At 69.1% G+C, this 26,079-nt stretch overlaps 2 protein-coding genes across 2 annotated transcripts in view; one reads left to right on the top strand and one right to left on the bottom strand.

Moving 5' to 3' along the window:
- The window catches only part of GPR132 (G protein-coupled receptor 132), a 149,654-nt gene that overhangs the window by 107,691 nt on the left and 15,884 nt on the right, over positions 1 to 26,079 (top strand). The window lies entirely within an intron of this gene.
- On the bottom strand, positions 131 to 26,079 carry CEP170B (centrosomal protein 170B). The gene is given in 20 exon segments (XM_025442934.3): positions 131 to 2,074; positions 2,204 to 2,255; positions 2,358 to 2,451; positions 2,806 to 2,894; positions 3,031 to 3,174; positions 3,473 to 3,632; positions 5,583 to 5,826; positions 6,999 to 7,479; positions 7,482 to 8,701; positions 8,880 to 8,970; positions 9,439 to 9,609; positions 9,689 to 10,413; positions 10,705 to 11,187; positions 11,334 to 11,438; positions 12,155 to 12,293; positions 13,337 to 13,395; positions 14,108 to 14,186; positions 15,779 to 15,868; positions 23,098 to 23,229; positions 25,900 to 26,079. Coding segments are annotated over 19 exon segments (4,767 nt in total). The 5' UTR covers positions 23,203 to 23,229; positions 25,900 to 26,079; the 3' UTR covers positions 131 to 1,838.

Genomic DNA, 26,079 nt, shown 5'->3' with positions numbered 1-26,079 from the left:
CGCACTGCAGCATCCCTGGCCTCGGGTCAAATCGGGTGTTCCAGGCGGCGGCGACCCAGAGCACAGGGCCAGGCGCCCCCACTCGGACACCTCGGGTGGAGAAAAGAGGCCGAGGCAACAGGCGCCGGGGTCTCGCCATGTGATAGAATGATTTATTAGAACAAATTCCATGACAACTCATATAAAATAACCATTTTCTGAAAGACATCCGTAAGACCGCCTGAGGACAAACATACAGAAGTACCTCCAAGAAGCCAGACAAATAAGTTACCGATCCCAAGTCAAAGGCTGGAGGGGGAGGAACGGGAATTTGTGAATAAAAAAAAGTGTACAGCGATCACTGAGGGTGCGTGTGGATGAGAATGGCCACTGTTGGTCTCCAGGGGACAGGCTGGAGGGGACTGTGCGGGGCATGCAGGAGGCCTCCTCCGTGTGGACACAGCAGGCCCGGGGGGCGGGGTCCTGGCAGGAACCCCGTCCCCACTCACACACATACGTAAACATCACGGGGGCGGTGGGGGGGGACAGGACCCATGCACGCAACTCCAAGTCAGCTAAATGTAAACACGGACACACGCATCACCCGTGGCGGCCCGGACTCACACCCACTGGCCCCCGGGCCCCATCCCGCAATCGCCACTCACACAGGCGCCGGGCACGGTGCGGAGTGACCCCCCGGAACGGCCGGGGTGGGCCAGCCCCGCCCCCACCTGCCCCAGCCCACGGGCTCTTTGGCTTAGAGGCTCCAGAAGCAGCCTCCTCTTGCCCCGGGGAGGCGTGCCCTGCCCACCCGGCATGTTCCCAGCTTAAAGAACCCTGAGAAGGCAGAACTGTCCCTGGGGGCCTCTCCCTGCCCTCCACCCCCCACGGGACCAGGAGCACAGCAGCCTGCAGGGCTCAGAGCTGGCTGCAGGCACCCACGTAATGCCCACAGCGTCAGGGGGTACGGGGGCTGGGGGAGGGGTGCAGCCCAGGGAGCTGCCGGAAGCCTGGTTTCCAGCCCCTGCGGTCCAGTGCTCGCTGCCCCCCCCCCCAGCCTAAAGCCGCAGGAAGCCAAGTGCAGATGCCCCGCAGCCCTCGTTGGGAAGACCTGCCCCACGGTGTGGACGTGTGCCTGGGCGTGGGCGCGTGTGTCTGGCATGTGTGCGCCCGTGTGCACAGCGGTGTGGCAGCAGCCTGCACACTCAGCAGGTTTGGCAATTGCATTGGCACCAAAGGCTTGAAGTACTGGGGTTCCGGCCCCAAACGTCTCCACGGGCCACAGCCCGGGCCCAGGCGGCAGAGGCCGCTGGAGGGCCCTGGCCAGGCGCACCGAGCCCTCGAGTCCTGGGGCTTCACGGGCCCCTCCCGGCTCCGTGTTTGGCACTGAATGACGCCCCCCACCCCTGGCCCAGCCCCTCTTCCCCTGCCTGGCCCGGGCCAGCCCCCAGGGAGGGACAGGTGAGCACGCACCCCAGCGCGAGAGGCGGGAGGAGGGCCTTCCAGGCCCAGGGGGCTGCTGCCGTGGCACAGACCAGCCTTTCCTTAAAAGCTACAGACAGAAATAACAGCAGTGGAGAGGACGCGGGGTACACACCTGTGACGCCAGCCCTCGGCAGTGGCCACGACAGGAGCTGGGCCGGAAGGCCAGCAGGGGCAGCCCAGGGGCTGGGCCATCCCGCTGGGGTGCTGGCCGGGAGCGAGGGAGGGAGTCTGGGCACGGAGGCCCTGCCCACGGGGTCCTGGCATGTGGGGGGTCTCTGTGGCGACCCGTCCGCAGCCGGGAGGGGCCGCAGCGGCCGGCAGAGAGGCTGGAGGCGCCAGACCCGGGGCCACGGGGAGGCCGCCCCGGCCCGCGCCTAGATCAGGAACCTCTCTGCGTCGGGGAGGAAGTCGGGGAGGAAGGCGGGGTCCGGGAGGCCAGGGGACCCGCAGGTGCCCCGCTGCGGGAAGCTCCTCAGAGGCAGGGCCAAGGGGGGCGAGGACGGACTCTGGGCAGCCGGCCGGCCCTTCCCAAGCTGGGCCGAGCCTCCGGAGCCGCGGTTCCCGGTCAGCAGGTCCAGGTTCCCGCTGGGGTCCACGATGGCGTTGATGACTGCGGGGGGTGCAGGGTCAGGCCGGCCGGTGGGTCCTGCCCTGCCTCCCACACCCACCCGGCCTCCCTCTGCGGGCGCCACGGCGAGCAGCACCGGCGGCCTCGCCCGCACATCTGGACCATACCCACCTTCCAGCTGCTTCTGCACGCGTCTCAGTTCTTTCAGGATGGAGCTGATCTCCTGGAAGTGGGTGGGAGGGGGTGCATGGAGCAGGACTGCCACGGGGACCCCCCACTCCCTGCAGCCAGGAGGCTGTTTGGCGGCGGCGGGGGCGGCCCTCACCTTGTTGGACGTCTTCAGGATGGGCACCTCGTTCTCCGAGTTGATTCTGGCTTCTAGCTCCTCCCAGGCTCGCCCTGTGTTCTGAAAGAGGATCCTGCCACCGAGGGGGGGAGCAAACAGGACAGGGAGGTTGGAACCTACACAAGCGCACCCAGCCCGCTGCCCCCACCCCTCCCCGTCCGTGCCCACGGGGGAACAGAGGCCCAGGGCAGGAGTGGGCTGGCCAGAAGCAGAGTCTCCATCTCTGGGCCTGACATGGGGAGTACTGGGGTCGTCCCGGGGGCTCTGGGGTGGGCGCAGGGGGTGCCGGCTGCCAGGCCCAGGTGCGCGCGTGCGCATGAGCACCCCCCGGGAGGTCCTGGCTTTGGGCGCATGTTAGCGTCTGCGTCTGAGGGGAGGCTGGTGGGGCAGCTCCCACCGCCCTTCAGAGCCCGGGGGCCCCACGCACTTCATCTTCTCGGCCAGGTGCTCCGTGTTCTCCCGGATGGCGTGAGACAGCTGGGACACTGGGTTCAGCATCAGGTTGTCAAAGATCACCTGCAAGGACCAGGCGTTAGCGTGGCACCCGGGACCCCCGGAAGGCCCTGCTCCCTGGTGCACCCCAACACCCAGCCTGGAGGGCCCTGTGCGCGCAGCCAGGCCAGCTTTCTGCGGGGTAGGTGGGGTGACCTGCCTCCTCGCGGCTCCGGGGCCGCATCTTGCTGGCAAGGGGGTCCTCACAGCGGTCGTTCATGTTCTGGTCCACGTCTCGAGAGCTCAGGGAGCCGGGTGGCACCTTCTGGAAGTTGAGGCTGGCCTCGGGGATGCGTTGTACCAGCTGTAGACAGGGGCAGGGTGGTGTCAGCCCTCCTGGGGGCAGGGGGCATCCACCCACAGGGGCAGACCATGTCCCTCCCCTGCCGTGACAGTAGGGGGACTGAGCAGACTCGGGCCCCGGGATGCCCCTACCCCCAAACACAGGGGGTCCTGGATCCTGTGCTCCGGGGTGGCCGTGTGGGGAGCCGAGCACAGGACACACGGCCTCGGCGAGTACCCCTGGCTGAGACTGCCTGTGCAAGGAGCTGCCTGAAGGCCGGGGGTGGGCCAGACCTCAGCAGGGTGGCGGCCGGGCTCACCTCCTCACGGGCAGAGATGGTCGAAGCAGGTGTGCTGGGCACGTTGCTGAGAGAGGGGCTGCGGGCGGGCCCCGGTGAGCCCAGCGAGTCACCGTCCCCAGCCACGTCGTGGATCTCCCGGGCGAGGATGGCCACGTCCTTCACCAGTGTCTGGCTCAGCCTGCAGCCCGCAGGAAAGAAGGCAGGTCCTGTCGGGTCCCCCTGGGCCGAGCGCCCGTGTTGGGGAGGTCGGGAAGCAGCGGCCTGATGGATCCCTCCCCGGGCCGACCTCCCCTCGCAGGTGCAGGCAGGCGTCCTGCCCCAGAGGCAGGTGCTGGGTGAGGGTTAGGGGTCGGGGGTGTGCAGCCTCCAGCCTGACCCCAACTGCGCCCACCCGGCCACTGGCAATGCCAGACCTCACAGGGCCCCGAAGGGAGGTCCCAGGAAGTGTGGCAGGGGTGGGGCTGGGGCCAGGCAGGAAGGGCGGGCAGGCACAGAGGTCCCACAACCAGCCTGTCCTGTGTCACCTGAGCCCTCGGCCCAGGCTGGGGTACAGGAGTCCCCTGTCACTGTGCACCACCACCTCCTTCACTCGACAGGGGTTACGAGCTCCACCTGGAAGCTTCCTTGGCACATGGATGCCTGCAGTTGCCCCAGCAACGGGGCCTCCGAGGCCCACAAGGCCCCGACCTCCAGCCTCCATCGTCCCAGCACTGCCCAGGGCGCCTCCCAACCGGCCCTGAGGGCCCATCCACTCCGAATGGCACCTGCACCCCTGCCTGGCACGGCCACCATGCTCAGTCCCTCCCAGAAATGCCGAGCACGGCTGGAGAAAACCGTTCCAACCGCCACCTACCCCCAGCATGGCTGACCTAGACCCCTCGAGATGGGGGTCCCCCAACTGCACCCACTCTCCCTACACTGAAAAACACAGGACATCCCTAAAGTCACAGTGATGCCACATGGGCGTGCACCCCTGCCTTAGTGCCAGCCCCCAGCCGGGCAGGATGCCCAAGCTTGCCCACTCGGGAAGCAGAGACCCCGAGGCCCACAGGGGCCGCCCACCCCCCCTCCTCTGCACGCCCCTCACCTCTGAGGAGCCCACCTCGGCAGTCCGCCCCATCGTCAGCCGCTGCCCTCCCTCCGTGTCCTGGGAGCCGCCATCCCTGGCCCCCCTCATGCCCCGCAGGCCCTCCCCGCTCAACCTTGAGCCACCGTGGCCTGTGTCCTCTCTGTGCCTGCATCCCCACGGGCCATTCGCCCAGGAACCACCTGCCTCTGGTCACCTCTTTCTAGAAGCTCAGCAGCCTCAGCACCAAACACCCGCCGTTCACCCTAAAGCCCCGGACTCCTCCTGCCCCTGCACGAGCCCCGCAGAGCCCAACCACCGTGGCACTGACCATTGCTCAGCCAAGCACTGCCCTCTAGTCCCACCGCCTCTGCACCAGCCTCCCAGCTCCTGCCCTGGAGCTGACCCAGGGAACGACCACACGAGAAACATGATCTTTAACAAAAATAATACAGTTCTTCCTCATACCAGAGGTCCGGCATTCTTCTGAGATCTGCCTCCACCCACCTGCCCGCCCACCTGATATCCATCCACGCATCGGGGACCCATCCGCCCACCCAGGATCCATCTACGCACCTGGTACCCATCTGCCCTCCCAGGACCCAACTGCTTACCTGGGACCCATCCACCCACCCAGGATCCATCCACACACCCGGGATCCATCCACGCACCCAGTACCCATCCACCCACCCAGGATCCATCTACGCACCCAGGATCCATCCACACACCTGGTACCCATCCGCCCACCCGGGATCCATCCATGCACCCGGGACCCATCCACGCACCCAGTATCCATCTGCCCTCCCAGGACCCATCTGCCCACCCGGATCCATCCACATACCCAGTATCCATCCGCCCTCCCGGATCCATCCACACACCCAGTACTCATCCGCCCTCCTGGGACCCATCCGCCCACCCAGGATCCAAGCCCCCAATAACCGCACCCACCCCCCGACAAGCAGAGCTCAGGCGGACAGAGCCTCCAGCCCAGTCCCGGCCCAAGGGGCGCTCTGGCCCTAAGGGAGGCGCGGCCCGCTCAGCGGCTCCGCTTGCACCGCTCACCTGGCGATCTCGGCGATCTCCGCCGTCTGCACGATAAAGCCGTAGGGGTCAGGGTCTTCCTCCTCGTCATCCGTGTCCCGGAGGCCGGGCGCCCGGGGTCGCGCGCGGCCAGAGCCGCCAGCCCGCGGGGTCTGCGTGGCTGTAGAGGCATGGGAGCGTGTGTGTTTGGGGGAGCCGTGGTGGGAGCCGTACTCCTCCTCGGACGTGGACGTGCAATCCGAGCCCTGCTGCCGGCGGCGCGCGCCTGGGAGCGCGAATCGGTTCCAGAAGCAAGAACAGAACAGAGTGGCAGCTCAGCACCCCGTGGCAGCCCCGGGGTCCCAGGCAAGGGCCCAACGCTGCGCAAAGCCACGCTGCCGCCGGCCCCCCACCCATGCCCAGAGGCCCTTTAGCTGAAGCGCCAGCAGCTGCAGAGCTCCAGGGCCTGGAGGCCACCAGTGGCCCAGAGGCGGGGGGCGGGGGCAGCCTGGCATTTCCATGGGCCTGGGGCTGGTCGGCCTATGGGCAGAGGCCACGGGGACGGTCTGTACCCATCAGATGGGAGGTGGCAGGCGTGGTGGCAGGGCAGCGTTACACCCAGAGATGCCCCAAATCAGGGCAGCCCTCCCCACGTGGACTGGCCCCAGGCCTGGGTGGGACCCGAGGGTGACTGAGCTCGGCCCCCGCAGCCCCCTCCCTTGCCCGCCTGCCCCTCGGACCTGGCTCCTCACCCACCCTGCTCTGGGGCCCCGCAGTGGCAGCAAACACACGCAGCCAAAAAAGCAGTGGAGGGGCAGCGGGCTCCCACCAGCAGGGGTCCTCGGCCTGCCACCACCGTCCCCGCCCATCCCTGCCTGCAGCGGACCCTGCCCCTCAGCACTCGGCGCCCCTAGTGGACCCAGGAGGCAGGGGGAGCCCCACCCCGGCAGCCTCAGGAGCCCTGAGGAGCTGGGCCAGCAGAGCCTATGTTCAGCTCACTCGGACGACCGGCCTGGCTGAGCACACGAGCAGACATGCACACACGCACACACACGCACACACACGCACACACACGCACACACACGCACACACACGCAGCCCCCCGGGGCAGCAGCGAAGCACCCGCGGCCACAGCACTGTCCCTGCTGGCCACGCACGTGCACAGGCCACAGGCTGCACGGGGCCTCTGCCTGGGGGGTGTGGGGGGTGGACACAGCCCTCCCCCGCCACGGCATCCCGCACGCCCTGGCAGGGCAGCCGAGGGCAGAGCACCCCAAGCCCGAGGCCTGGCGCGCAGCCGCGGAGCCCTCCATCCTGGCTCCCCGAGGGTGGTCACACATGCACACGGTTGGTGTGTGCATCCGTGGAGACGGGCCCGCCTACGGGAACGGGGCAAGCTGCGCACCCTCCGCCCCGGCTGCCTGGGCCCGGGGCCACCCGCCTGCTCCCGGCACTCACTGGGTGACGAGTATCGGGCACTGCCCGGGCGCGCCCTGCTAAAGGGCTGGCGGGGGACCGCGGTGGCGCTGGCGGCCTTCTTGGCGGCGGCCCGAGCCTCGGCCATGACGGGCTTGCGGCCCGAGCAGTACAACTCGACGCTGCGGCCGGAGAAGCCAGCCCGCGCGGGGGCCGCCTCGGAGTCGCTGGGCCCTGTGAAGGAGCCGGCCCGCTTCCGGGGCATGGCCAGGATGTCCAGGCGCGACAGCTTCTTGGCCTGCTCGGGGGCGGGCCGCCCCGCCGGCTCCGGGGTGGCGGGGGGCCCCCGCTCCCCGTCGGCAGCCTCCGTGTCCGAGGCCTCCCCCAGCCGGGCCCGTCTCAGCCGGGAGGCCCGCGTGGGCCGCGGGGTGGACAGGCTGTTGGAGCGGGTCAGCACCTGCTGGGCCTTCTGGGAGCCGGCGGGGCCGCGGCTCTGCTCCTCCCGGGCAGCTGGCGGCGGCGGGCGGGGGCGGTGGGTTTCCGCCGAGGGCCTGGCCTCCCCGCCCCAGCGGCCCCGGGGGCCTCGTGGTCAGAGGTGACCGCGTCGGCGCCAGGCGGGGGCGCCAGGCCACAGCCCCGATCGTCGTCAGGCCAGTCCGAGGAGCCCCGGGGCCCGGGGCCACGCCGCACGGCCAGGCGCCTCCCCGGCTCCACGCGGCCCACGTCGCTCGGGCCCAGCGGGCGCCGCTGCTTGTCCGAGAGCCGCTCACGGGCGCTGTTCAAGGCGACACCCCCCGGGTCCTGTGCTGCCTGCGGGGACGGTGGCTTGTCCCTCTGCGGTCCCGCGGGCTGCGGGCTGGTTGGGCTGGGCCCGTTCTTCCCGCTGAGCAGACTGACAGTGCTGGCCGTGTCCACGTCAGAGTCCCCGGACAGCGAGTCCTCCGGCGGCCTGGGGGCACTGCCCGTGGGGCCCTCTGCCTCCTCCGCGGATCTGGACAGCAGCCGGGCCTCCAGGGCGGCCAGGGCCGTCTCTGTCTCCTTCAGGATCAGGTGGGTGTCCTGGGGGTGCAGGTCCATGCGCGAGGCCCGGGCGGCAGCCAGGTCCTGCAGGAGGGGGTGGCTGGAGATGTGCGGCAGCTGGCCGTGCGCTGGGGGGCCGCCAGCCGGCTCCTTGCTGAAGCTGTCCTGCCGGACCAAGGCCGGGGCGGGGCTCTCGGGCTCCGGGGACCGCCCTGTCCGCAGCTGGATCACCATCCTCCCGCTGGTGCCGACGGAGAGGCTGTCCCTCGCCGGTGGGCTGGCCTGGGCCACCCGCCCCGGGCCCTCCACCTCCCCTGGAGCCAGAGGTTTCCTGGGGAAGGCCGTCTCCCCGTTCTGGTCCCCAATGAAGAAAGAGGTGGGGGCTGGCTCTCCAGGGGCCCTCGGCGAGCGCCGGCCCTTTGTCCATGCCAGTCCCTCCTGGGGGCTCCGGCGTCTCTCCTCTTGCGGGCCGCCACCCCGCTCGGAGCCCCGCCCACCGTCCGACCCGCTGGCATCGCTGAGGCTGTCAGGCTCCAAGTCCTCCTGGCCCAAGAAGCAGCCGGCCTGCTCACTGCCTGGCTCTGGTGGCCCGGGGCCGCTCCTCCTGGTGGCCTCGGGGCCCCCAGGGCTGTCTGCGCGGTCGCTGGGCAGCTGTGGGAGCAGCCGTCGCTGGCGCACAGGCAGGGTCCCCTCGAGCTCCCCGGCTCTGCGCCCAGGGCTCTCCTCTGCAAAGACAAGGGCAGCCTGGTAGGGAGCGGTCGCTGGCTGCGGGCCCTGGGTGCCTACGGGACGCCCGGCCCTCCGCCAGACTCGGCCGGCACGCTCGCGCCAGCAGGTCCAGTAAAAGGCCTGAGCCCAGCCCCAGCCCCAGCCCCAGCCCACCGCTGAGCCTGAACCACTCACCTGCCAGGCCTGGGTCTGAGTAGCTGTCGGCCAGGCTGGCCCAGCGGGACACCCACTTCTGACTCCCGGGAGAGCCCGGCACCGTGAGGCCCTGCAGAGCAAAGGGCAAGCGTGTGTCTCCCGCAGGGGAGGCAGGAGGTGCCCGGGCAGCCACAGCAGCTCGCCTGACACCTGGCCCTACCCATGCCATCTCTACCCGTGGCACACTCCCCCACGGACGCAGCCAGGAAACCCCAATGCGCTCCTGCGTTTGCCCCCAACACAACTACCTAACCTGAGCCCGGTTCAGGGGCTCACAGGCCAGCCGCTGTGACTCAGCGCAGCCTTGCCTGTGGGTACACGGGACACACCCAGGGGCCCAGCCTGACTTGGGGCCTCCGGGCCCGCCCTTGAGCCCTCCACACGGGGGCCCCAGCCCACCTGCCAGGGCACACTACCCAGGAGGTTGGACCCAGCCTCCCCTGGGGCCTGGAATCCAACACAGGCAAGACCTCCGAGCTCACACAGGCCCCGATGCAGGAGCCCCCGCCCCTCCCCAGGCAGCGTGCGACCCAGGTACCTGGAGCTCCCCTTGGGGTGCCATGCCCGCTGACCGGGAGGCAAACTCCTGCAGTAGGGCCATTCGCTGGGCTACCCCGTCGCCGGCCTCGTCTCTGTCCCCTCTGATGACGGGACGGAAGGTGGCGGAGGACACCCTGGAGAGCTCAGGAGACTCGAGTACCCCAAAGACCTGCCAGGAGGGATGGCCAGGCCCCCGGGTCAGTGCCGGCCCACCCCCGGCCCGGCCCCCACCGCCCTGCCGTGCTGACCTGGTCGATCATCTGGCGGGCCTCCTCCACCTCCGGGTCCTGCACCTCTGTCTCGATGGTGTAGGTCCCTGCATCACTCAGGCTGTCGTCCTCGTCCTGTTTGCGCGCCTTGGTCAGCTGGGGGTCGGCGGGGGGTGGTGGCGGGGTCGCCGGGGCCACGGGGCTGGCCCCACGGGGTGTCTCGGGGGCCGGTGATGCTGGGGGTGCCTTGTCAGGGCCGGGCCGGGCGGCCGGGGAGCCCTCCCGCAGGCACTGCGCCATGAAGTCCTGGGCCAGACGGGAGCGGCGTCCCACACTGCCGAAGGGCCGCGCGGAGCCCCGGGGCGTGGGCGAGGGCCCCCCCAGCCGCTCCTCTGTCCTCTCCCGCTTGAGCGAGCTGGCCCGCTGTGGCCCCGAGCTGCCGCCTGTGCCCCGCGCCGGGGCAGGGACGCCCGAGCGGTCTTTGTCGGCTGGCCCGGGGCCTCGGCGCTTGTCGGCCTTGGGGTCCCCGGGAGGGGTGTGCGTGAAGGACTGGGAGCGCTTCTTGCGCGGCGTGTCCTGGTCAAAGAACTCGATGACAAAGGCCTGCTGGTTGTGCAGCAGCTCCTGGGGATCTCGCTTCATTTGCCTCTGCAGCCGCACCTGCGCCCCGCTGCCCTCCGCAGGGACCCCGGCCACCACCGCCGCCGCCGCCTTGGCCGCGGGGTCCTCCGAGTCGCTCTGGGTGCCGTCCTCATGCTTGTGGCCTGGGGGTGGGGGAACCGCAACTCGTCAGGCCAAGAGAAAGGATGCAGCGATCTGAGGGGTGGGGGGCTCTTCACCCCATGCCCAAGCTGTCACGTGTGGCTGGGGACACAGCGCCCATCTCACGGAAGCCACCACGCGTGGCCAAGATGAGCAAGGGGAACACGAGGGACTGCCCCCTCGCGGAGGCAGGTCTTCAGCAAGGAACCGCCAGCGGGCAAGCACTGAGGCCAGTGGGGACGCCCCGCGGCAGGTCCGGAGCCCCACGCTGGGCCCGCCAGCCCAGCACTCACCCTTGAGGGTGCGGGTGTGGACCGGCAGGTCGCTCTTGGTGCTGTGACGGTCGTCGCCGGGGCCGGCCCGGCACAGCAGGCTCGGGTCATTCTGCACCAGCCAGTCGGCCACCTTGGTCTCCGCGGACACGGCCTCCGCAGGTGCGGCCTCCTTGCCCGGCGGCCTCCTCTGGCGCAGGGAGAACTTGGTCACGTGGTCCTTGATCTTCACCTTGCCGGGGCTGCAGTCGTCAAACTCGATGGTGAAGGAGGCGTGGCTCTGCACTACGGGGGCCGCCCCGCCCGGCTCCCCTTCCTTGGTGGGTGCCTCCTGCGCCGGCACCTCGGGGGGCCGTGGCGGCGGCGGCGGGGCCTCCTTCGTGGGGATCTCAAAGTAACTGGGCTCCCGCCTGAATGCGTAGCTCTGAGGCTCCACCGAGGCCCGGAAGCCAGGCATCGTCCCGGGGAGCTCCCCGTCCTGCTGCGCCAGCTCCTTGGGCCGCTCTGGGGGAGGGAGGAACATGTCCTTGGGGGCCCCAGGGTGGCAACGCCCGCCCACCTGCCCCGCCAGGACTGTCCGCTCGGTCTCCCCCAGCGGGCATTTCCAGGCCAGGCCGCCTTCAGGAGCTCTAGCGACCTCTGGGACCCACCTGCGTAGGGCTCCTCCTGGCGCCGCTCCTCGGGCGGGGTGCCACCATCATCTTCTCCCCACCAGGAGGGCTGCCCGTACAGGGGGGTGCGGTAGGCCGCTGCCTCTGCACAAGGAGAGCGTTTGACCCTGGCTCGCTGTGGCCCCAACGCAGACCAGGAGGGGAGACCCGGGGCTGGGCAAGCCCTGGGTCCTGGAGAGGCCCTGGCTTCACCTCCCATCTCAGCCCAGGCCCCCCTGCCCCAGTGCTCCAGCGTCATCACCCTGAGGCCCGTTTCCACATCTGTGGTGAGCGACCGCTGTGAGTCTGTGACCCTCGCTGTCCCCAGCCCCGCCCAGGCCTCCCTGTGGAGGAGGCTCACCTGGGGCAGACAGTCCTCAGCTGCCCCATCCTGAGGCAGGCAACCCCCCAGCCCTGCCTGAGCCCTCTGCCCCCAGAGCCTGCCTGCCAGAAGGACAGGACAGCAGAGTCCACAGCCAGGGCGGGTCTCTCTCCAGGGTCTGTAAACGACTCAAGTCACAGAGGGCCGACCCTGAAGGCTGGGCCCCCCGCAGGCTGACCAGACCACACGGGTCTCAGGGGTGCTGTGTGCACAGGTGGGTGTGTCTTGGGGTGCAGAGGTGTGGGTGCATGGGTGCCTGAGCTCACCCGAGGGCAGCTTTGTGCTGTGCCCGCCGGGATGCCATGAGCCCAGGAGGCTGGCGGGTGGAGGGGCTGTGCTGGGAGGGGAGCGTGACCCAGATGAGGCAGGTCACGGGGAGGCCCGTGGGGGGCAGGCCCGTGTGCACCTCCCTCCCAGGCCCTATGCCATGCTGCCCTACCTGTTCCTGGCCTCCGGTCCCCCCTCTCTGGCCTGGGACCCAAGGACTCGCAGTACGGGGGGTGCTGGGGCAGCGCTTCGCCCTTCCTGGGTGCCGGGCCCTTGATGCTCACCTGCAGCTGGCTGGTATACTTCTCGTGCTGTGGGCAGTGAGGCAGGGGTGAGGGCAGGGCCCACTCCAGGAGGACACCCAGGGCAGCCCGCCTCCCTCTTGGTCCAGAGACGGCCTGCACTGCCCCTCACGCCAGGAGGTCTCCTTCATGACTCCCGTGGAGGTGACATCCTGAGGCTCAAAGCCAGGGGTCCTTGCCCCAGCCTGGGCGGGGGGCAGGGGGGGGGGAGGTCCTCAGGAACACAAAGCTTCCAGGAAGGAGCCTGGAGTGGGCAGCAGCTATCGGAAGGTGGTTCATAACCCCCACTCAGGAGACACAGAGGGGTGGGGACAGGCCCCAGGCCATGGGGTCAGCGGCTCAGGGGCCACGAGAGGCGGGCAGCAGTGGTCTATGTGGGCACACCGTGTAGCTCTGTGTGTGTGCCTGTGTGTGCACACCTGTGAGGGCGTGTGCGTGCAGCGGCCCCACCTGGCTGAGCTCTGCAGCTGTCAGGGCCAGGGTCACACTGGCCCTGTGACTCTGGGCAGGCCGCCCACACTGCCCGTGCTGCCCACAGCTCGGGGCCAAGGCTAGTCTCCCCCACGCAGGGTTCCACGCAGGGTTCCTGGGCAAAGCTCTGGGCAGTGGCCCCAGGTCGATGCTCCATGACTCCCACCAAACGAGCCAGAGCGGAGTCCTCCCACCATGGCCCCCGACCCAGGTCCCTCAAGCCCCAACGGGGAGTACCCGAAGGCACTCATCACCCAGGAGTCCCCCCAGGGCTGTCCCCAGAGGCTTCCCCTCCTGCCGGTTCCCGGCTACCACCTGTGATAGCCTCGCCGCGGTCCTCCCCGCCCCCAGCCAGGTACCGCAGTCTCCTCTCCACGCCCGCCAGCCGCGACGGCCGGGAGGGCGGGGAGCGACTATCTCCCCCACCTGCTAGACCGGGCCATCCTGCAGGACAGGCCGGGCCAGGCTGACTCATGGCACCACAGCCAGGCCGAGGCAGCCAAGAGATATGGGAGCGCCGGGCGGGGGCGGGGCGGCGGGGTGCGGGGCCGCGGGGCCCTGGGCTGAGTGCGGGCACTGACCCTGAGCGCCTCCTCGGGGACCCGGTGCTGCACACGCTCCAGTACGTACATGTTGGAATGTGACAGCGAGTTAAGGCGAACCAGGAGCAGAAGAGCTTGGACGGGGGCATGGGGTCACGTGGGGCGGGCCTTCTCCGCAGGGAGAGACCAGACAGCTCCTGATCGAGTCCGACGGAGAGGGGAGGCCTGGGGGGACCGCGCTGCCCCCCACACCCACCTGTGCACCTAGCGTGTGTCCACACTGCACCTGCTCGGACAAGCAGCACACACGCGCATGACTGTGTCCTTTAGCCCCTCACCGCAAGGGCAGAACAGGGCAGGGCAGGCAGGGGATGTGCCCGAAGCCAGGTGGGGCCCCAGCTCCCATCCCAAACCACCCCTCAGCCCTGGCCTCCCCAGGTTCTAGGCGTTGGGGGGGGCTTCAGATGGTGTCTGGGCCCACGAGTGGCAGCCGAGGCAGGCAGAGAAGAGGACACGCTCCCGCCATGCGTGTGGGGCCCCAGGGGAAGCATGCTCCTCGGGGCGGAAGCACAGAATGCCACATCCGGGCAGCCCCCAGGTCACTGGGGACCCTGGGTCCCAGGGAGGGCTCACTTTTCCTGAAGTCCTGTGTGAGCTCAGACCAGGAGGCAGGAAGCAGGTGCCTGTGATGGGGGGCTTCTGTCGGGGGAAGGGGCTGGAGCCCCGCCTGGGGTCATGCCCACTACCCTCGCACACCGGCGGGCCCCTGCTGCGCCCACTGAGGCCCCCACCACTGCCAGGAAAGGATATCGTAGCCGAATCGGATGACGTCATGGAGCTTCAGCGTGATGTACTTCTGGTCCGGGATGCGCACATCATTCACGAACGTCTGCGGGGGGAGACGGCTGAGAGGGCCAGGCCAGCAACGGGCAGGGCAACGGCTCTGGGGTCCCCCTCCCTCCAAGCTGCTCTGGGCCAGGCACTGTCTCTCTGATGCACGTGCACCCAGCCTCACACCCCGAAGGGACCACAGGACAGGCGGCCGCTGAAGGACTGGACTCACCCAGCACCCCGGGACCCTGGGGTGGCAGTGGCCCCGCGGCAGGGCTGGCTGGGCTAGGTGATGCCTGCTCCCCAGAGATCCTCTTCCCTGCACCAGGGGCTCTAACTGGCCACTGACACCACGCTGTGGCCAGATGTGTGAGCGCCCAACACGCCTGAGGCCTCTGCGGCAGCCCAGGTGACAGCGGGAAGACAGATATGGCTCAGGCAGGGCCACTGTGCCAGAGTTTAGTGGAAGAAACCAGAAGCGTGGAGGACTGGGGACGGGACAGAGGAGGGTCCCGGGAGCCGAGCAGGAGGTGGGTGCACAGGGCGGTGTCCCGGGCCAGGGCCGTGGTGTGCAGGGATGGGCAACACGGACGCTCACTGCCCCCGCAGCCCCACTCAGGTCGGGCTACTGTATCTGACAGGAGGGCCCACAGAGGAGGGGCTGGGGGGGGCAGACGCCGCCCGGGGGCCCCGAGTGGAGGCGAGCTCGGGATGGAGACGGCTGGCGGCCCGAGCTGGGCGGGACAGGGCAGCAGGCAGACCCGAGCACCGCCACACTGGACCCCTCCCTGCTCAGGGGTCCCGCATCCCCCAGGACGGGGTATCCCAGTCCGCAGGAGGCCCGCCTCCCCTGCACACCCTAGGGCCCTCCCCCCAGAACAACCCTGCCCTGCGGGAAGCCCTCCCAAGGAGGCCATGGAGCCACTGCACCTGAAGGTGGCTTCCCCCCACCTGAGCACGAGATCCGGGAGGAGGCCAGGTGGGGACAGAGCAGAGGGATGCGGTCCCCAAGGGGAAAGGACCAGAGCAGGTGGGCAGAGCTGCAGGGGGGCGGAGAGGGGAGGCCAGCACAGGGAGGAGGTCACGAGGAGGGGGGGGGCCAAGGCGGAGGAGTAGGTCATGATGTGAGGGGCAGGGTGGGGAAGAAGCTGGGGTGAGGAACACAGGCGGGGCTACTATGGGGGACAGGGTGTTCTGAACGGGGGAAACACGAAGGGAGGGCGGGGCCCGCAGGAGAGGGAGGGAGGCAGAAAGGGCGTGAGAGGGGCGGGGCCAGCAAGGGAATGGAGATGTGCTGGAGGGGGCGGGGCCAGCAAGGGGGCGGGTCCTGGAGGGGCGGAGCCAAAGAAGGGCGGGTCCTGGGGGCGGGGCCGGCACAGGGAATGGAGACCGTGGAGGGGGCGGGGCCAGCGAGGGGCGGGGCCAGTAAGGGGCGGGGCCGGCACAGGGAAGGGAGCTGCGGAGGGGGCGGGGCCAGTAAGGGGGCGGGGCCAGGAGAGGGGTGGAGCCAGCAAGGGGCGGGGCCCTGAAGAGGGGCGGGGCCGGCACAGGGAAGAGAGGCGGAGGGGGCGGGGCCAGCAAGGGGCAGGTCCCGAGAGGGGCGGGGCCGGCACAGGGGGCGGGGGCAGCACCAGCACCTCTCGCACTCACCCCGTTCAGGCTTCCCAGGTCCTTCACCCAGTGCTCGTCCCTGTCCTGGTCGTAGTTGATGACGGCATGCTGCTTGTCCACGCTGCGGGACTGGGGACACACAGACGGCCGTCAGCTGGCCTTCCTGGCGAGGTGAGGCCCAGGAGGCGGGGGAACACCCCACGGGAGCCGCCTCCTCCACCGCCCGGCAATGCCGACACTGGCCACGGGGCCTGGGAGCCCGCAGCACCCGGCCCGCGCCCCGACACCCGGACAGCCCACCCAGGCTTGACTGCGCCAGCTGTCTCAGCCGCTGGAACAGGCCACAGGGACTTGCTGAGATGCCAAGGGCAGGTGCTCCCGCCCCACTGCCACCCAAGCCCCTCCTCTTCTGTGCAGCCCTCTGTGGCACCCGTGGGCCAGATCCCTGGGTCAGCCGGGGCAGGGCTGAGAACCTCTGCTCATCTGGGACATGCTGCTCACTCCCAAGGGCGGGTGAGGGCAGGCAGAGACCACAGGGGGGCTGGAGAGGCTGGGGGCTCAGGGAGAGGCCCCCCCACTCCTGGGCAGCCCCTCAGGGGCACAGCCTCTCCAAGCGATGGTCACACACATGCAGGATGGGTCTCAGACCCTACAGCTATGTGCCTGCATGCACAGGGCTCACACATGTCCTAAGCACACCCTGCCGCCCACGTGCAAGCGCGCGTGCACACGTGCAAGCGCGCACACATAAGAGCTGAGCACTTCCAACTTTCCCTGGCCACCAGACCTCCCATGACAGCTCCCAGGACGCACCCCGCCCCCTCAGTCAGAAGAGCACACGCAAGTCCCCACCACACCTCTCCACTGCCAGGCTCGCGGTGCAGAGACAGGGACGGGCTCATGGGGTCACATTGTTTGCTCAGGCATGGCCAGCGCAGCCACGAGGCCCGCGGTCTTGGCACAGAGCGCAGCACCACTGCCCACCCCACATCCACTCTGCTGGAGGCCCTGGGCATCCCTGGGTGGCCCCTGCAACCCTCTTCCGCCACCAAAGGAGACACAGGCCTGGGGACCAGGCCCTGGAGAGTCCAGCAGAAATGGCCAACCTAGGAGATGTCCAGACCTGCCAGGATGACAGTACGGGACCCTGTGGTCCTGCCAGACGGGGCCTCCACAGGACACCCAGACCTACCTCCAGGTCACATGCATGGGGACAGGGCTGCACACCAGCTCTCCACGGCGAGGGACAGGATGGCCCCTAACCCGCGAGAGGGTGGCCCAACACCTGAGTCCCTGCGTCACCATACCACCAGGGCTCTCAGCTCACAGCTGTGTGCCCAGACCCTCCCTCCCTGAGGCGGCCAGCCCTCCACACAGCCCACTTGCTCCCTGGTTTCCAGGGGAGGCCCCAGCACCCTCCCAAGGCCTAGACACCCCTAGGGCACAGCAAGGTTGCGGTGGGCGTGAGCATAGGCTGTGGCCTAGCCCTGCCCTGTCCCGGGTCACTCAGCTTGGCCGACGTGCCAGGTGCCCTGGAGGGCAGCCCGCAGCGGGCAGGGCTTGTAGGGGCTGTGGCCCTCAGCCCAAGCAGTAGGCAACATGCTCCAGCCCTGCCTGCACTCCCCAGGTGGCCAGCTGGGCCCACAGGGATGCTGCCGCAGTGGGGGAGCTGGAGGGGGGTGGCACGAGGAGGGAATGGGACGCAGGACCCATACCTCATCCTGCGTGGACCTTCAGTCCTCTGGAAGGAAGCAGAGGTGCAGGGGCGATCCAGTGGGTAGAGCGGTCAGTGGGGCCAGCCGGAGCCTCCCTGACACAGAGGCCACCCCTGGGCCATGTGCCCCAGTGCTGCCCAAGGGAGCCAGGGAAGCACGGGTCAGCAGCACAGCCCGCTGCAAGCATCTGCCCTACGAAGCCCCCAGGATAGCCTGGTGGGGGTCCTGGTGCCAACTCATCTGCTCCCACAGCAGTGGGTATCTGACCCGTGTCCAACCGTGAGACCTACTGCCTCTCCCCCCAGACCTCACCTCTGCCCCCATCCCGAACTCCTCACCCAAAGTTGGCGCTCACGGTCAGACAGCTCCTGGCCACTCCGGCCACAGCCTCTTCCCTGGATGCCAGGCACCCCCTCCTCCATCAGACTCCCCTGCCTGTGCCGGGTGTGGCTCCGCCCAGTGCTCACCTACCCCCAAAGGGTGACTCTGTACGGCAGGCCCGCCACCTGGCACAGGCGGGGGTTGGGGTGCAGGGGGCCCCCGGCATCCCTTACCTGGGCCTCGGTCTCCTGGCTGCAGTGGGGTTGGCAAGAACCAGCAGCCACGTGGGGGAGCCTGAGCGCTCGGGCTCGTCTCCCCCCAAGCCAGTGAACCACCCCTCTGGGCGCCCTGTGAGTCAGCGACCGCGACTCCTACAGTCCAGCCCGGCAGCTGAGAGAACTGGTGAGGGGTCTGGGGTTCTGCACCCTTTCTCGAGAACAGCCCAGCTGCCCACCTCAGCCCTGTCTGAGGGCGGGCCCTGGCCTCCTTGCCGCCAGGTATCAGCGCTCGGGGGTGCTGCAGGCCTGGGAAGGGGTGGCCACGGGGCTCTTGCCAGCTCCACACCAGCACGCGGGGTGACACAGGCTGGCCCAAGGCGGACCGGGCGGGCAGCAGGAGGGCGCGCCATCCCTCAGGCTCGGACGCCACCTCTGCCAAGGAGGAACCCCCTCCAGGGGCCTCCGGGCTGACCTCCCAGCCTGAACAACTCCCTTCTCTCCCCGAGCCTCAGACCTCCAGCCCCTGGACACACCCCAGCACCTTCTGGGCAGCTCAAGCCTGGCCGGGCCAAACCAGACCCCCCTCCCCGCCCCCCTGGCCCTGCAGCCTTCCCCTAGGAATGCCAGTAGCCGGGCGTCCGGCTGCTCCCACACAGCCCCTTGCCCCGGGCACCCACCGGCCCTCCTCTGCAACCTATCACCCCCTGCGGCCCCCTTTCTCCCATCCTCCCAGCCCTTGGTCCAGCCCATCGTTCTTCTGCAGAAACTTCTGAGGCCCCCGGCCAGCCCGGGAGGAAAGGCTGGCCTCGTCCATGAGCCACAGGTCCCAGAGGCCTCTCCAAACCTCCTCCCTGCCCTGCCCTGCCCTGCCTTCTGGCCAGACCGCCCTGTGGGCTCTGGAGAGGCCATGCCCATTCTTGGACCTGGGTCCTTTGCCCAGGACTGCCACCCTGCCTGTGCCCACCTTCCCACCCGCCCTGCCTTCTGGCTCCTTGGACCCTGCAGTGCCCCCCACCATTTGCACCCAGAGCCTGGGCTGCCCCATCTAGTCCCCAGACCTACCCTCCACCCATGACTGGGGCTCCAGCACCAGGCACATCTCCTGCAAAGCCCCCCTCCCAGGCTGCAGGTAGCACCAGGCCCGGTGGGGAACAGGCAGAGAGGGGCCCCAGCTCCAGAAGCCACCCTCCCAGCGCCGGGCCCCGAGCCAGCAGCCGGCCCCAGATCCACACCTCGGAGGCTGGGCAGCCCAGCACAGAAGGCAGAGCAGCCCCTTGTCCTGGATCAGAGACTTAACAGGACACAAACCAGGGGACGCCCCGTGGTTCAGCGGGTGAGCGTCTGCCTCAGCCCAGGGCGTGATCCCGGCTCCTGGGATCGAGTCCCACATCGGGCTCCTGTGGGAAACCTGCTTCCCCCTCTGCCTGGGTGTCTGCCTCTCTCTCTGTCTCTCATGAATAAATAAATAAAATCTTAAAAAAAAAAAAATAGGATACAGATGCAGAAAGCAGCTGTGCCACGCGTGATGGGAAATATTGTGAAACAGGCTAATAAAAGGGCCCTGAGAAGCTCCCAACATAGATTTTTGGGAAAAGGTCTAATTATACTCACTTTAAAAAGAATAAAGACATGTTTCCAAACTTTATGTGACCCTGTGTGGAAAAAGGGCCCTGCCCGGAACAGCCTGATCCCGGCAGCGGCCAGAAGCCGGGGCTCTGGGCACAGCCTCCTGCCAGCGCACCCCGACATCGCCCTGGCGGGGCTGCAAGCACCCAGGGGGCTCCCCGCCTGCCCTCTCGGGGTGGGGGTCTCCAGACGGAGCCCGGCTGCCACACACTCCTACGGGGCGAACTGGGCAGTCGCAGGGCAGGCATCTGTGCACAAGCACACAATGGCACGTGGGCGCACACACACATGCACAGGCACCCGCCGTGCCCCGGAGCGCCCCCCCACCCCAGGGCAAGACCCACGGCAGGTGGCCTCGGCTCTGCACCCAGCAGACCTGGGCCTGCACCCACGCACATGTGCGGCGTCTAGCACCCCGGCAGGGCACCAGCTCGGGGCCAGGCTGGCACTGCACGGGACACGGTGGCTGCTGGAGAGCCTGGGGGGCACGGGGCCAGGCTGGCCGGCTCTGCCTCCAGGATGCCCCCCACACTCCCTCTGCCCCCTGAGGTCCAAGCCACAGCCCCTCTTGCCTAATTCGCGGCACGGGCCCCCTGGACAGGCCTCTGCTCCCCAGCCTCACCCCTGCGGGCCCCCTGGGCCCCTTGTCCTCCTGAGCGTCCAGTCGGCCCCTCGTCCCCCATCCCGTTCCCAGCGCCACCTCCTTCACCTTCTCCCCCGGGGAATCATCAGGTCCCTGCTCACATGTGTGTGGCCGGCCCCACCCCTGGCGTGGTGACCCCAGGGGCAGGGTCTCTGCGTGGCCCTCCCGGTGGCAGGACAGTGTGGTGCTCCATCACAACTGCTGAGTGACAACACGGGTATGAAGCATGGACCCCGCAGAGGGGAGGCCCGGGCCCTCCGGGAGCACGAGGCAGGGAGGGGGTGAGGAGGAGCGGGCTGGTGAGGACGCGCAGGGGAGGGCGCCCGGCAGAGGGGCTGCGATGAGGCAGCTGTAGGACGAGGCCGGGATCCACTGGTGTGTGTCCCTGACCCAGGGTATGGCAGCAGCGCCACCAGGGGATGCCCAAGCACAGGTAAGGGAGAGGGAAAGTCAGGCCTCGTCCCTGGACCACTGGCGGGGACCCTGCTGCAGAGGACGGGGGCTGATGGGTTTTGCTCGGTAGCACAGAGCTTGGGCACAGGGAGCTGGAGGCTGGGGACAGGACAGGCGAGGACACCGTGTGAGCCACCTGAGCAGATGTGGAATCTAAGGCAAGGGTGTGACGGAACCTCCAGGAGACACAGGGGGGGACCGCCCAGTATGCTCAGGGCCCAGGCAGAGCGGGAGGCTGCAGGGGCTGGACAGCATCCTGGTGCTCACTCTACACCCACACGATCTCCTGGGGCCTCAGTTTCCCCAACTGCTGGAGGACAGCCAGGGCAGGAACACGGGTGCAGCCGAGCCAAGGGCTGCCCCGCATAAAGGGCTGAGAAGCCCCTGCTGCTCCTGCCCCGCTCAAGGCTCCACCACTGACGAACCAGAACCAGGAACTGGACCCAAACTCGCTCTGAGCGCCCTGACCCCTGCCTCCCGAGCCAGAGGCCTCTCCACCGGCACCTGCGAAGGGCGGCAAACAGAGTGAGGGCCTGGTGCGGGGGGACAGAGCAGGAAGGGCAGGACAGGGCGGGAAGACCACGCACGCTGGGCCCCGGGCACCCACAGCCTTCCAGGATCTGCAGGCCCCTGTCAAGTGCCGCCTCCAAGAGGTCCTCCTGGCCACCCTAGGGAGACCGGAGAAGGCATCAACATGCCTCACAGCCACAGCACCTTGCCAGGGGTCAGGGACCCAGCACACTTTCGGGTCTGCTTCCAATGACAGAGAACGGGGGTCATGTTACACGACACCATGAGGGAGCAGCTGGCCACATCCAGGCCTCACCTGGGCCGCTCGGGGGGCCTGGGGTACAACCCGCAGCCTGCACCTGCTGTGTAGACTGCTACTCTGGGGCCTCGGGGGACAGGGGTGCACCCCTCAGCCTGCAGCTGCTCTGTGTGGACTGCGTGTTCCGGGGGCTCAGGGGGCCAGGGGTGCACCCCGCAGTCTGCAGCTGCTCCGTGTGGACCGTGTGCTCTGGGGGCTCGGGGGGCCAGGGGTGCACCCCGCAGCCTGCACCTGCTCCGTGTGGACCGCGTGCTCTGGGGGCTCGGGGTGCCAGGGGTGCACCCCGCAGCCTGCACCTGCTCTTCATATTTGTAAACGGTCTTTAAATCAAGACTACTTCTTGCCAGGCGACAACGGAAGAGGAAGAGGGACGTTTTGACACCGTGAAGAAGCCTGACTGGCGCCACCCGCCTGCTGCTCCCCTGTCCTCAGGCCACTGCTTCCCAACACCGGCAAACCTGAGCGGTGACCGAGGAGGTGGGTGCCCAACAGGCCTCAGAGATACACCTCAGGCTTCACAGAGACACCTGCCCGTCCCCGGACAGTCCCTGACGCGGCCTCTCCAGCGTCCAACAGCGGGAAGAGAAATAAGGGGACAGGCTGTGCCAAGCCGCAGACACCAGGCGGCCCAGCAAGCAGACAGATGCGGGAGCTTGGCCGGTCTAGTCAACCAAGTCTGAGGACCTTTGCGGAGAAGCCAGGGGGTCCAGACAGGGACAGGCTCGCCCTCAGGAGAGGGAGACAGACGACATCTGCCATCTGCGTGTGGGGGGCCTGAGCCCCCCGTCTGCAGCCTGAGCCCCTCGCGTCCCAGGAGTGGGCAGTAGCAGCCCGGCTGGCACAGGGAACCAGGGCCTGAGCGAGGCCTCACCCTGCACCCAGGACACGTGTCTCCTTCTGGGGGTCCCATAATGGGGGGCGTGAGCGTGGGGGCAGGGGCCAGGGCTGTAGGAGGCCCGGCTGGACCACCCCCATGGGGAGCAGCGCAAAGGACGGCTGAACTAAGGGGAACCCTGTAGGGTCAGTCCACCTCCCCTCCATCCTCGTTCCCAAACAGCCAGACCCAGACTCTGAGACCAGGGCTTAAAGGTCCTGCTTGCCAAGTGCACGGGGTGCTGGCGCCACCACCCTTTTCTACCTGGGTGCCTCAAGGGGCGCCAGCCTCCCCTCGGACAGCTCTGACGGCCAGAGTGGGCCTCACGGTTCCCCAGTCTGCCATGGCCCAGGGGGGCCCCAGACAACAAAACCACGGATAGGTCCACTTTCCAGCACCTTCCAAAGGTGGGTGCCCGATGCCTTGAGAACCTGACAGAAGCCTGAACGACCTCCTGTCAGGAAAGCCCCGACACGCGGAGGCGGGACTGGCCTGTGAGCGCACACGCAGGCCTGCACTCGCCCCCCGTGGGTCCCAGGCGAGGCGGAGGCCCAGGCGGAGGCACGCAGCACTCGGCTGCCTCCAGGGCTCTCAGCAGGCTCCTGCAGCAGGGAGGACGGGCGCTGTCCTGCCCTGGGCCCGCCCCTGCCTTCTCTGCCCCAGAGATGCTCACACTCACCTGCAGCATGAGCTCACACTCATCACGCCCCACGAAGATGAGCTCTCGCGGGAGCCGGTGGCGGGTGCCGCTGCTGCTCACCAGGAACCAGGAGGTGACACTCATCTTGGCGCTGGCAAGGCCCGTCTGGCCCTGAGGGGAAGGAGGCGTCAGAGCAGGCTTCCCTTCCTGGGTCCCAGCCCCTGGACGCGAAAGGCCCGGCGCAGATCCGCCCCCTGACGTCCAAGCACCCCCGTGGCAGCACAGCGGCCGCCACTGGAGACACTGGGCCCAGCCGCACGAGGCCACCGCCCTCCCTGGAGTGCGCCTGCCCCTGTGGACGCCTTCCCCAGCTAAGTTCTCCTGGCCTTCCCTTGTGCTCTGTCCCCCCAACCCAGGTACCCGGCGTTGAGTCCATGAGGCACGGGCCACACTGTCCACGTGTGGAGCCGCACACTTCCTCATGACCCAACGAAGAACAGCTCTCGAGTGGGACTTGCCATGGCCATCAGGGTCCCCACAATGCCAGGTGTACAGGGCCTGACCCCGCCCTGGACACAAACTCTGAATCAGAGGACCTATTTGCCCCACCAGACACTCTGGGGTGGGCCTGGCAGGAGGGCCAGGGGGTGGGGGACAGCTGAAGACAGGAACTCTGAGCCATCAATACAGCGATCGCTTACAGGAGATCCAACATCCCTGTATTGCCACCGTGGCCATCCCGCAGAGGTCCCCAGGCCAGGACAGCACCAGGTAACGGAGGCATCAGGCTCCGGGGCCTACAAGGCCCTGCGGGCATCAGTGAAGGAGAGGTAGGAAGGGCTGGTATGGTCAAGACGGGCAGGCAAGTGCCATGGTAGCTGGCGAGGCACGGTGGGGGCAATCTGAGTGACAGCAAGGGCCGATGCCACCTCGACACCAGGCTCTGGGGCAGCCAGCCTGCCCGTGCTCTCACATAGGCGCCCCGCTCACCCAGGGCAGAGCTGTGTGGCTCCAGCAGCACAGGTGCACGGGCACCAAATATGCACACGCTCACAGGACACACGTGTGCACAGGGCCTCCATGCATACCCAGAGCACCGCCCACAGGCGTCCTGGCCACTCTTCTCTGCACAAACACACACACAGGATAGATCCCACCCCGAGCACTGCATGTGTGCCAAGGGGTGCCCTGGGCTCTGAGCCCCCTGTGACCTGCATCACCTGCCTTCCCGCCAGCTGGGGAGGCAGACAGCAAAGGTGAGAGGCTCTGAGAAGGTGTGAGTGTCCCAGAGGAAAAATGAAGCAGTGGGTGTGGGGGGATGGGACGGGGCGGGGTGTCTGGGAAGGCTCCTGGGGAAGGCATCATCTGAGCAATGCCCACCAGGAGCAGGAGCAGGAGAGGAAGCAGATGGATGGAAGCGGGCTTGTCAACATCTGGGGACTGCGCTGCAAGCAGAGGAAGTAACCGGTGCAGATGCAGGGGTCACAAGGCTCGGGGAGTCCTGGGCGTGTGCTGGAGCCAAAGGGTAGTTCCAGGACCTGCCTCATCTCTGGGAGGCTCAGCACAAAATGAAAACGTGGCCGCCTCGCCTATAAGTCATGAACAACTTCAAAGATGCCGGGCACGGAGCACTGGGCAGAGCACATGGCGCAAGGGCGTGGGTGGGTGCGGTGGCCAGCCGGGGAGGTCCTGGGGTCACAATGGGACTCCGAGGACAGAGCACAGAGGGAGGTCAGACGATGAGGGAGAGAAGTGACAGCGGGAGCAGTGGGGGGAATCCCCCGCCCCTGCGGTTCCCACCCCAGAGGCCCAGCCTCAGCCCCCTTCCCGGGCGGCGGTGAGCGAGGCCACCACCAGGACCACGGTCCATGACGGTCCAAGTGCCCGCGTATCCCTCAGCACACCCACAGGGCACCTGGGGGAGCAGGTGGGAACACCAGGAAAGCCCCGCCCCAGCGCCCCAGGACAGGGCGGCCGGAACCCCCTCCCCGGAGCCCAGGCGCGGCCTCAGAGTCCACCCGGAGCGCTGGGCCCTGGAGGCCGAGGGGGTGGGGACCTGCCCCCCCCAGGGCTCCGGAGGCCTCCGCAGCCCCAACCTCCTCTAAGGCCCCTCCTCCCGCGGTGGGGGGAGGGGAAGCCTGGGCCCAGCTCCTGCCCCATCACCGCACTTCCCAGCCCCCACGCCCCTCCTCCATCACCTGCCACCCCCACGGGCCGCGACCCCACCCGGCGGAGGGCGCCGCCTTACAGCCCGGGGAGGCCCAGGCCCGAGCCGGCTCTGCGGCGCTGCCAGGGCCGGGCCCGCCGCCACCAGCAGCCCTTCCCGACCGGCTCGGCCGCGAGCTGGGCTGTTCCCACACCGCCTGCGGCCGGCGCTGCGAGGGGGAGCGGCAACACCCCAAGCTGCCCCCGCGCCCCGGCCCGAGGGAGGGGGGAGCGGGATGGGGCCGGGGCCGGGCGGCGGGCGGCGGGCGGCGGGCGGCGGGCGGCGGGGGCACCGCCACGGAGGCCGGGCCGGGCCGCGCCAGGAGGCAGGGGCGGCGGCGACACGGCGACGGGAGGCCGCGGGGGGGACCGCGGGGCGGGGGCGCCCTCTGGATCCGCCGGCGCCCGGCCTGCGCCCCCCGCGGGCCGCGAACCCGCGCCCCGGCCCCTCCCGCCGGCGGGGACCCCCCCCCCGCCAGGTGCGCCGCGGCCCACGCCTTTGTCCGGCCCCGAGGGCCCGCGCCCCGCCCGCCCCCCGCGCGGCCCCGCAGGCGCAGGTGCGGGCGCAGGAGGCCCCGGCGGGCGCGGGGCGCGGGGCTCGGGGCTCGGGGCGCGGGGCGCGGGGCGCGCTCTTACCTGCGGCTCGGCCCGGCGCGGCCCCGCTCGGCCCGGCCCCGGCCCCGGCCCCGGCCCCGGCCCTCCCGCCCGCCGGCCGAGCGCTGGGCGGGGCCGCCGCCTAGGACATGCCCGGCGCGGCCAGCACGCTCGCGGCAGCCCCGGCCGAGCCCACGGCGAGCGGCGGCCCCGGCCTGGCGC

The sequence above is a fragment of the Canis lupus genome, chromosome 8 (genome assembly GCF_003254725.2).
Source record: "Canis lupus dingo isolate Sandy chromosome 8, ASM325472v2, whole genome shotgun sequence".
Classification (NCBI taxonomy): Eukaryota; Metazoa; Chordata; class Mammalia; order Carnivora; family Canidae; genus Canis; species Canis lupus.
This window is presented reverse-complemented; position numbering and strand designations above follow the sequence as displayed.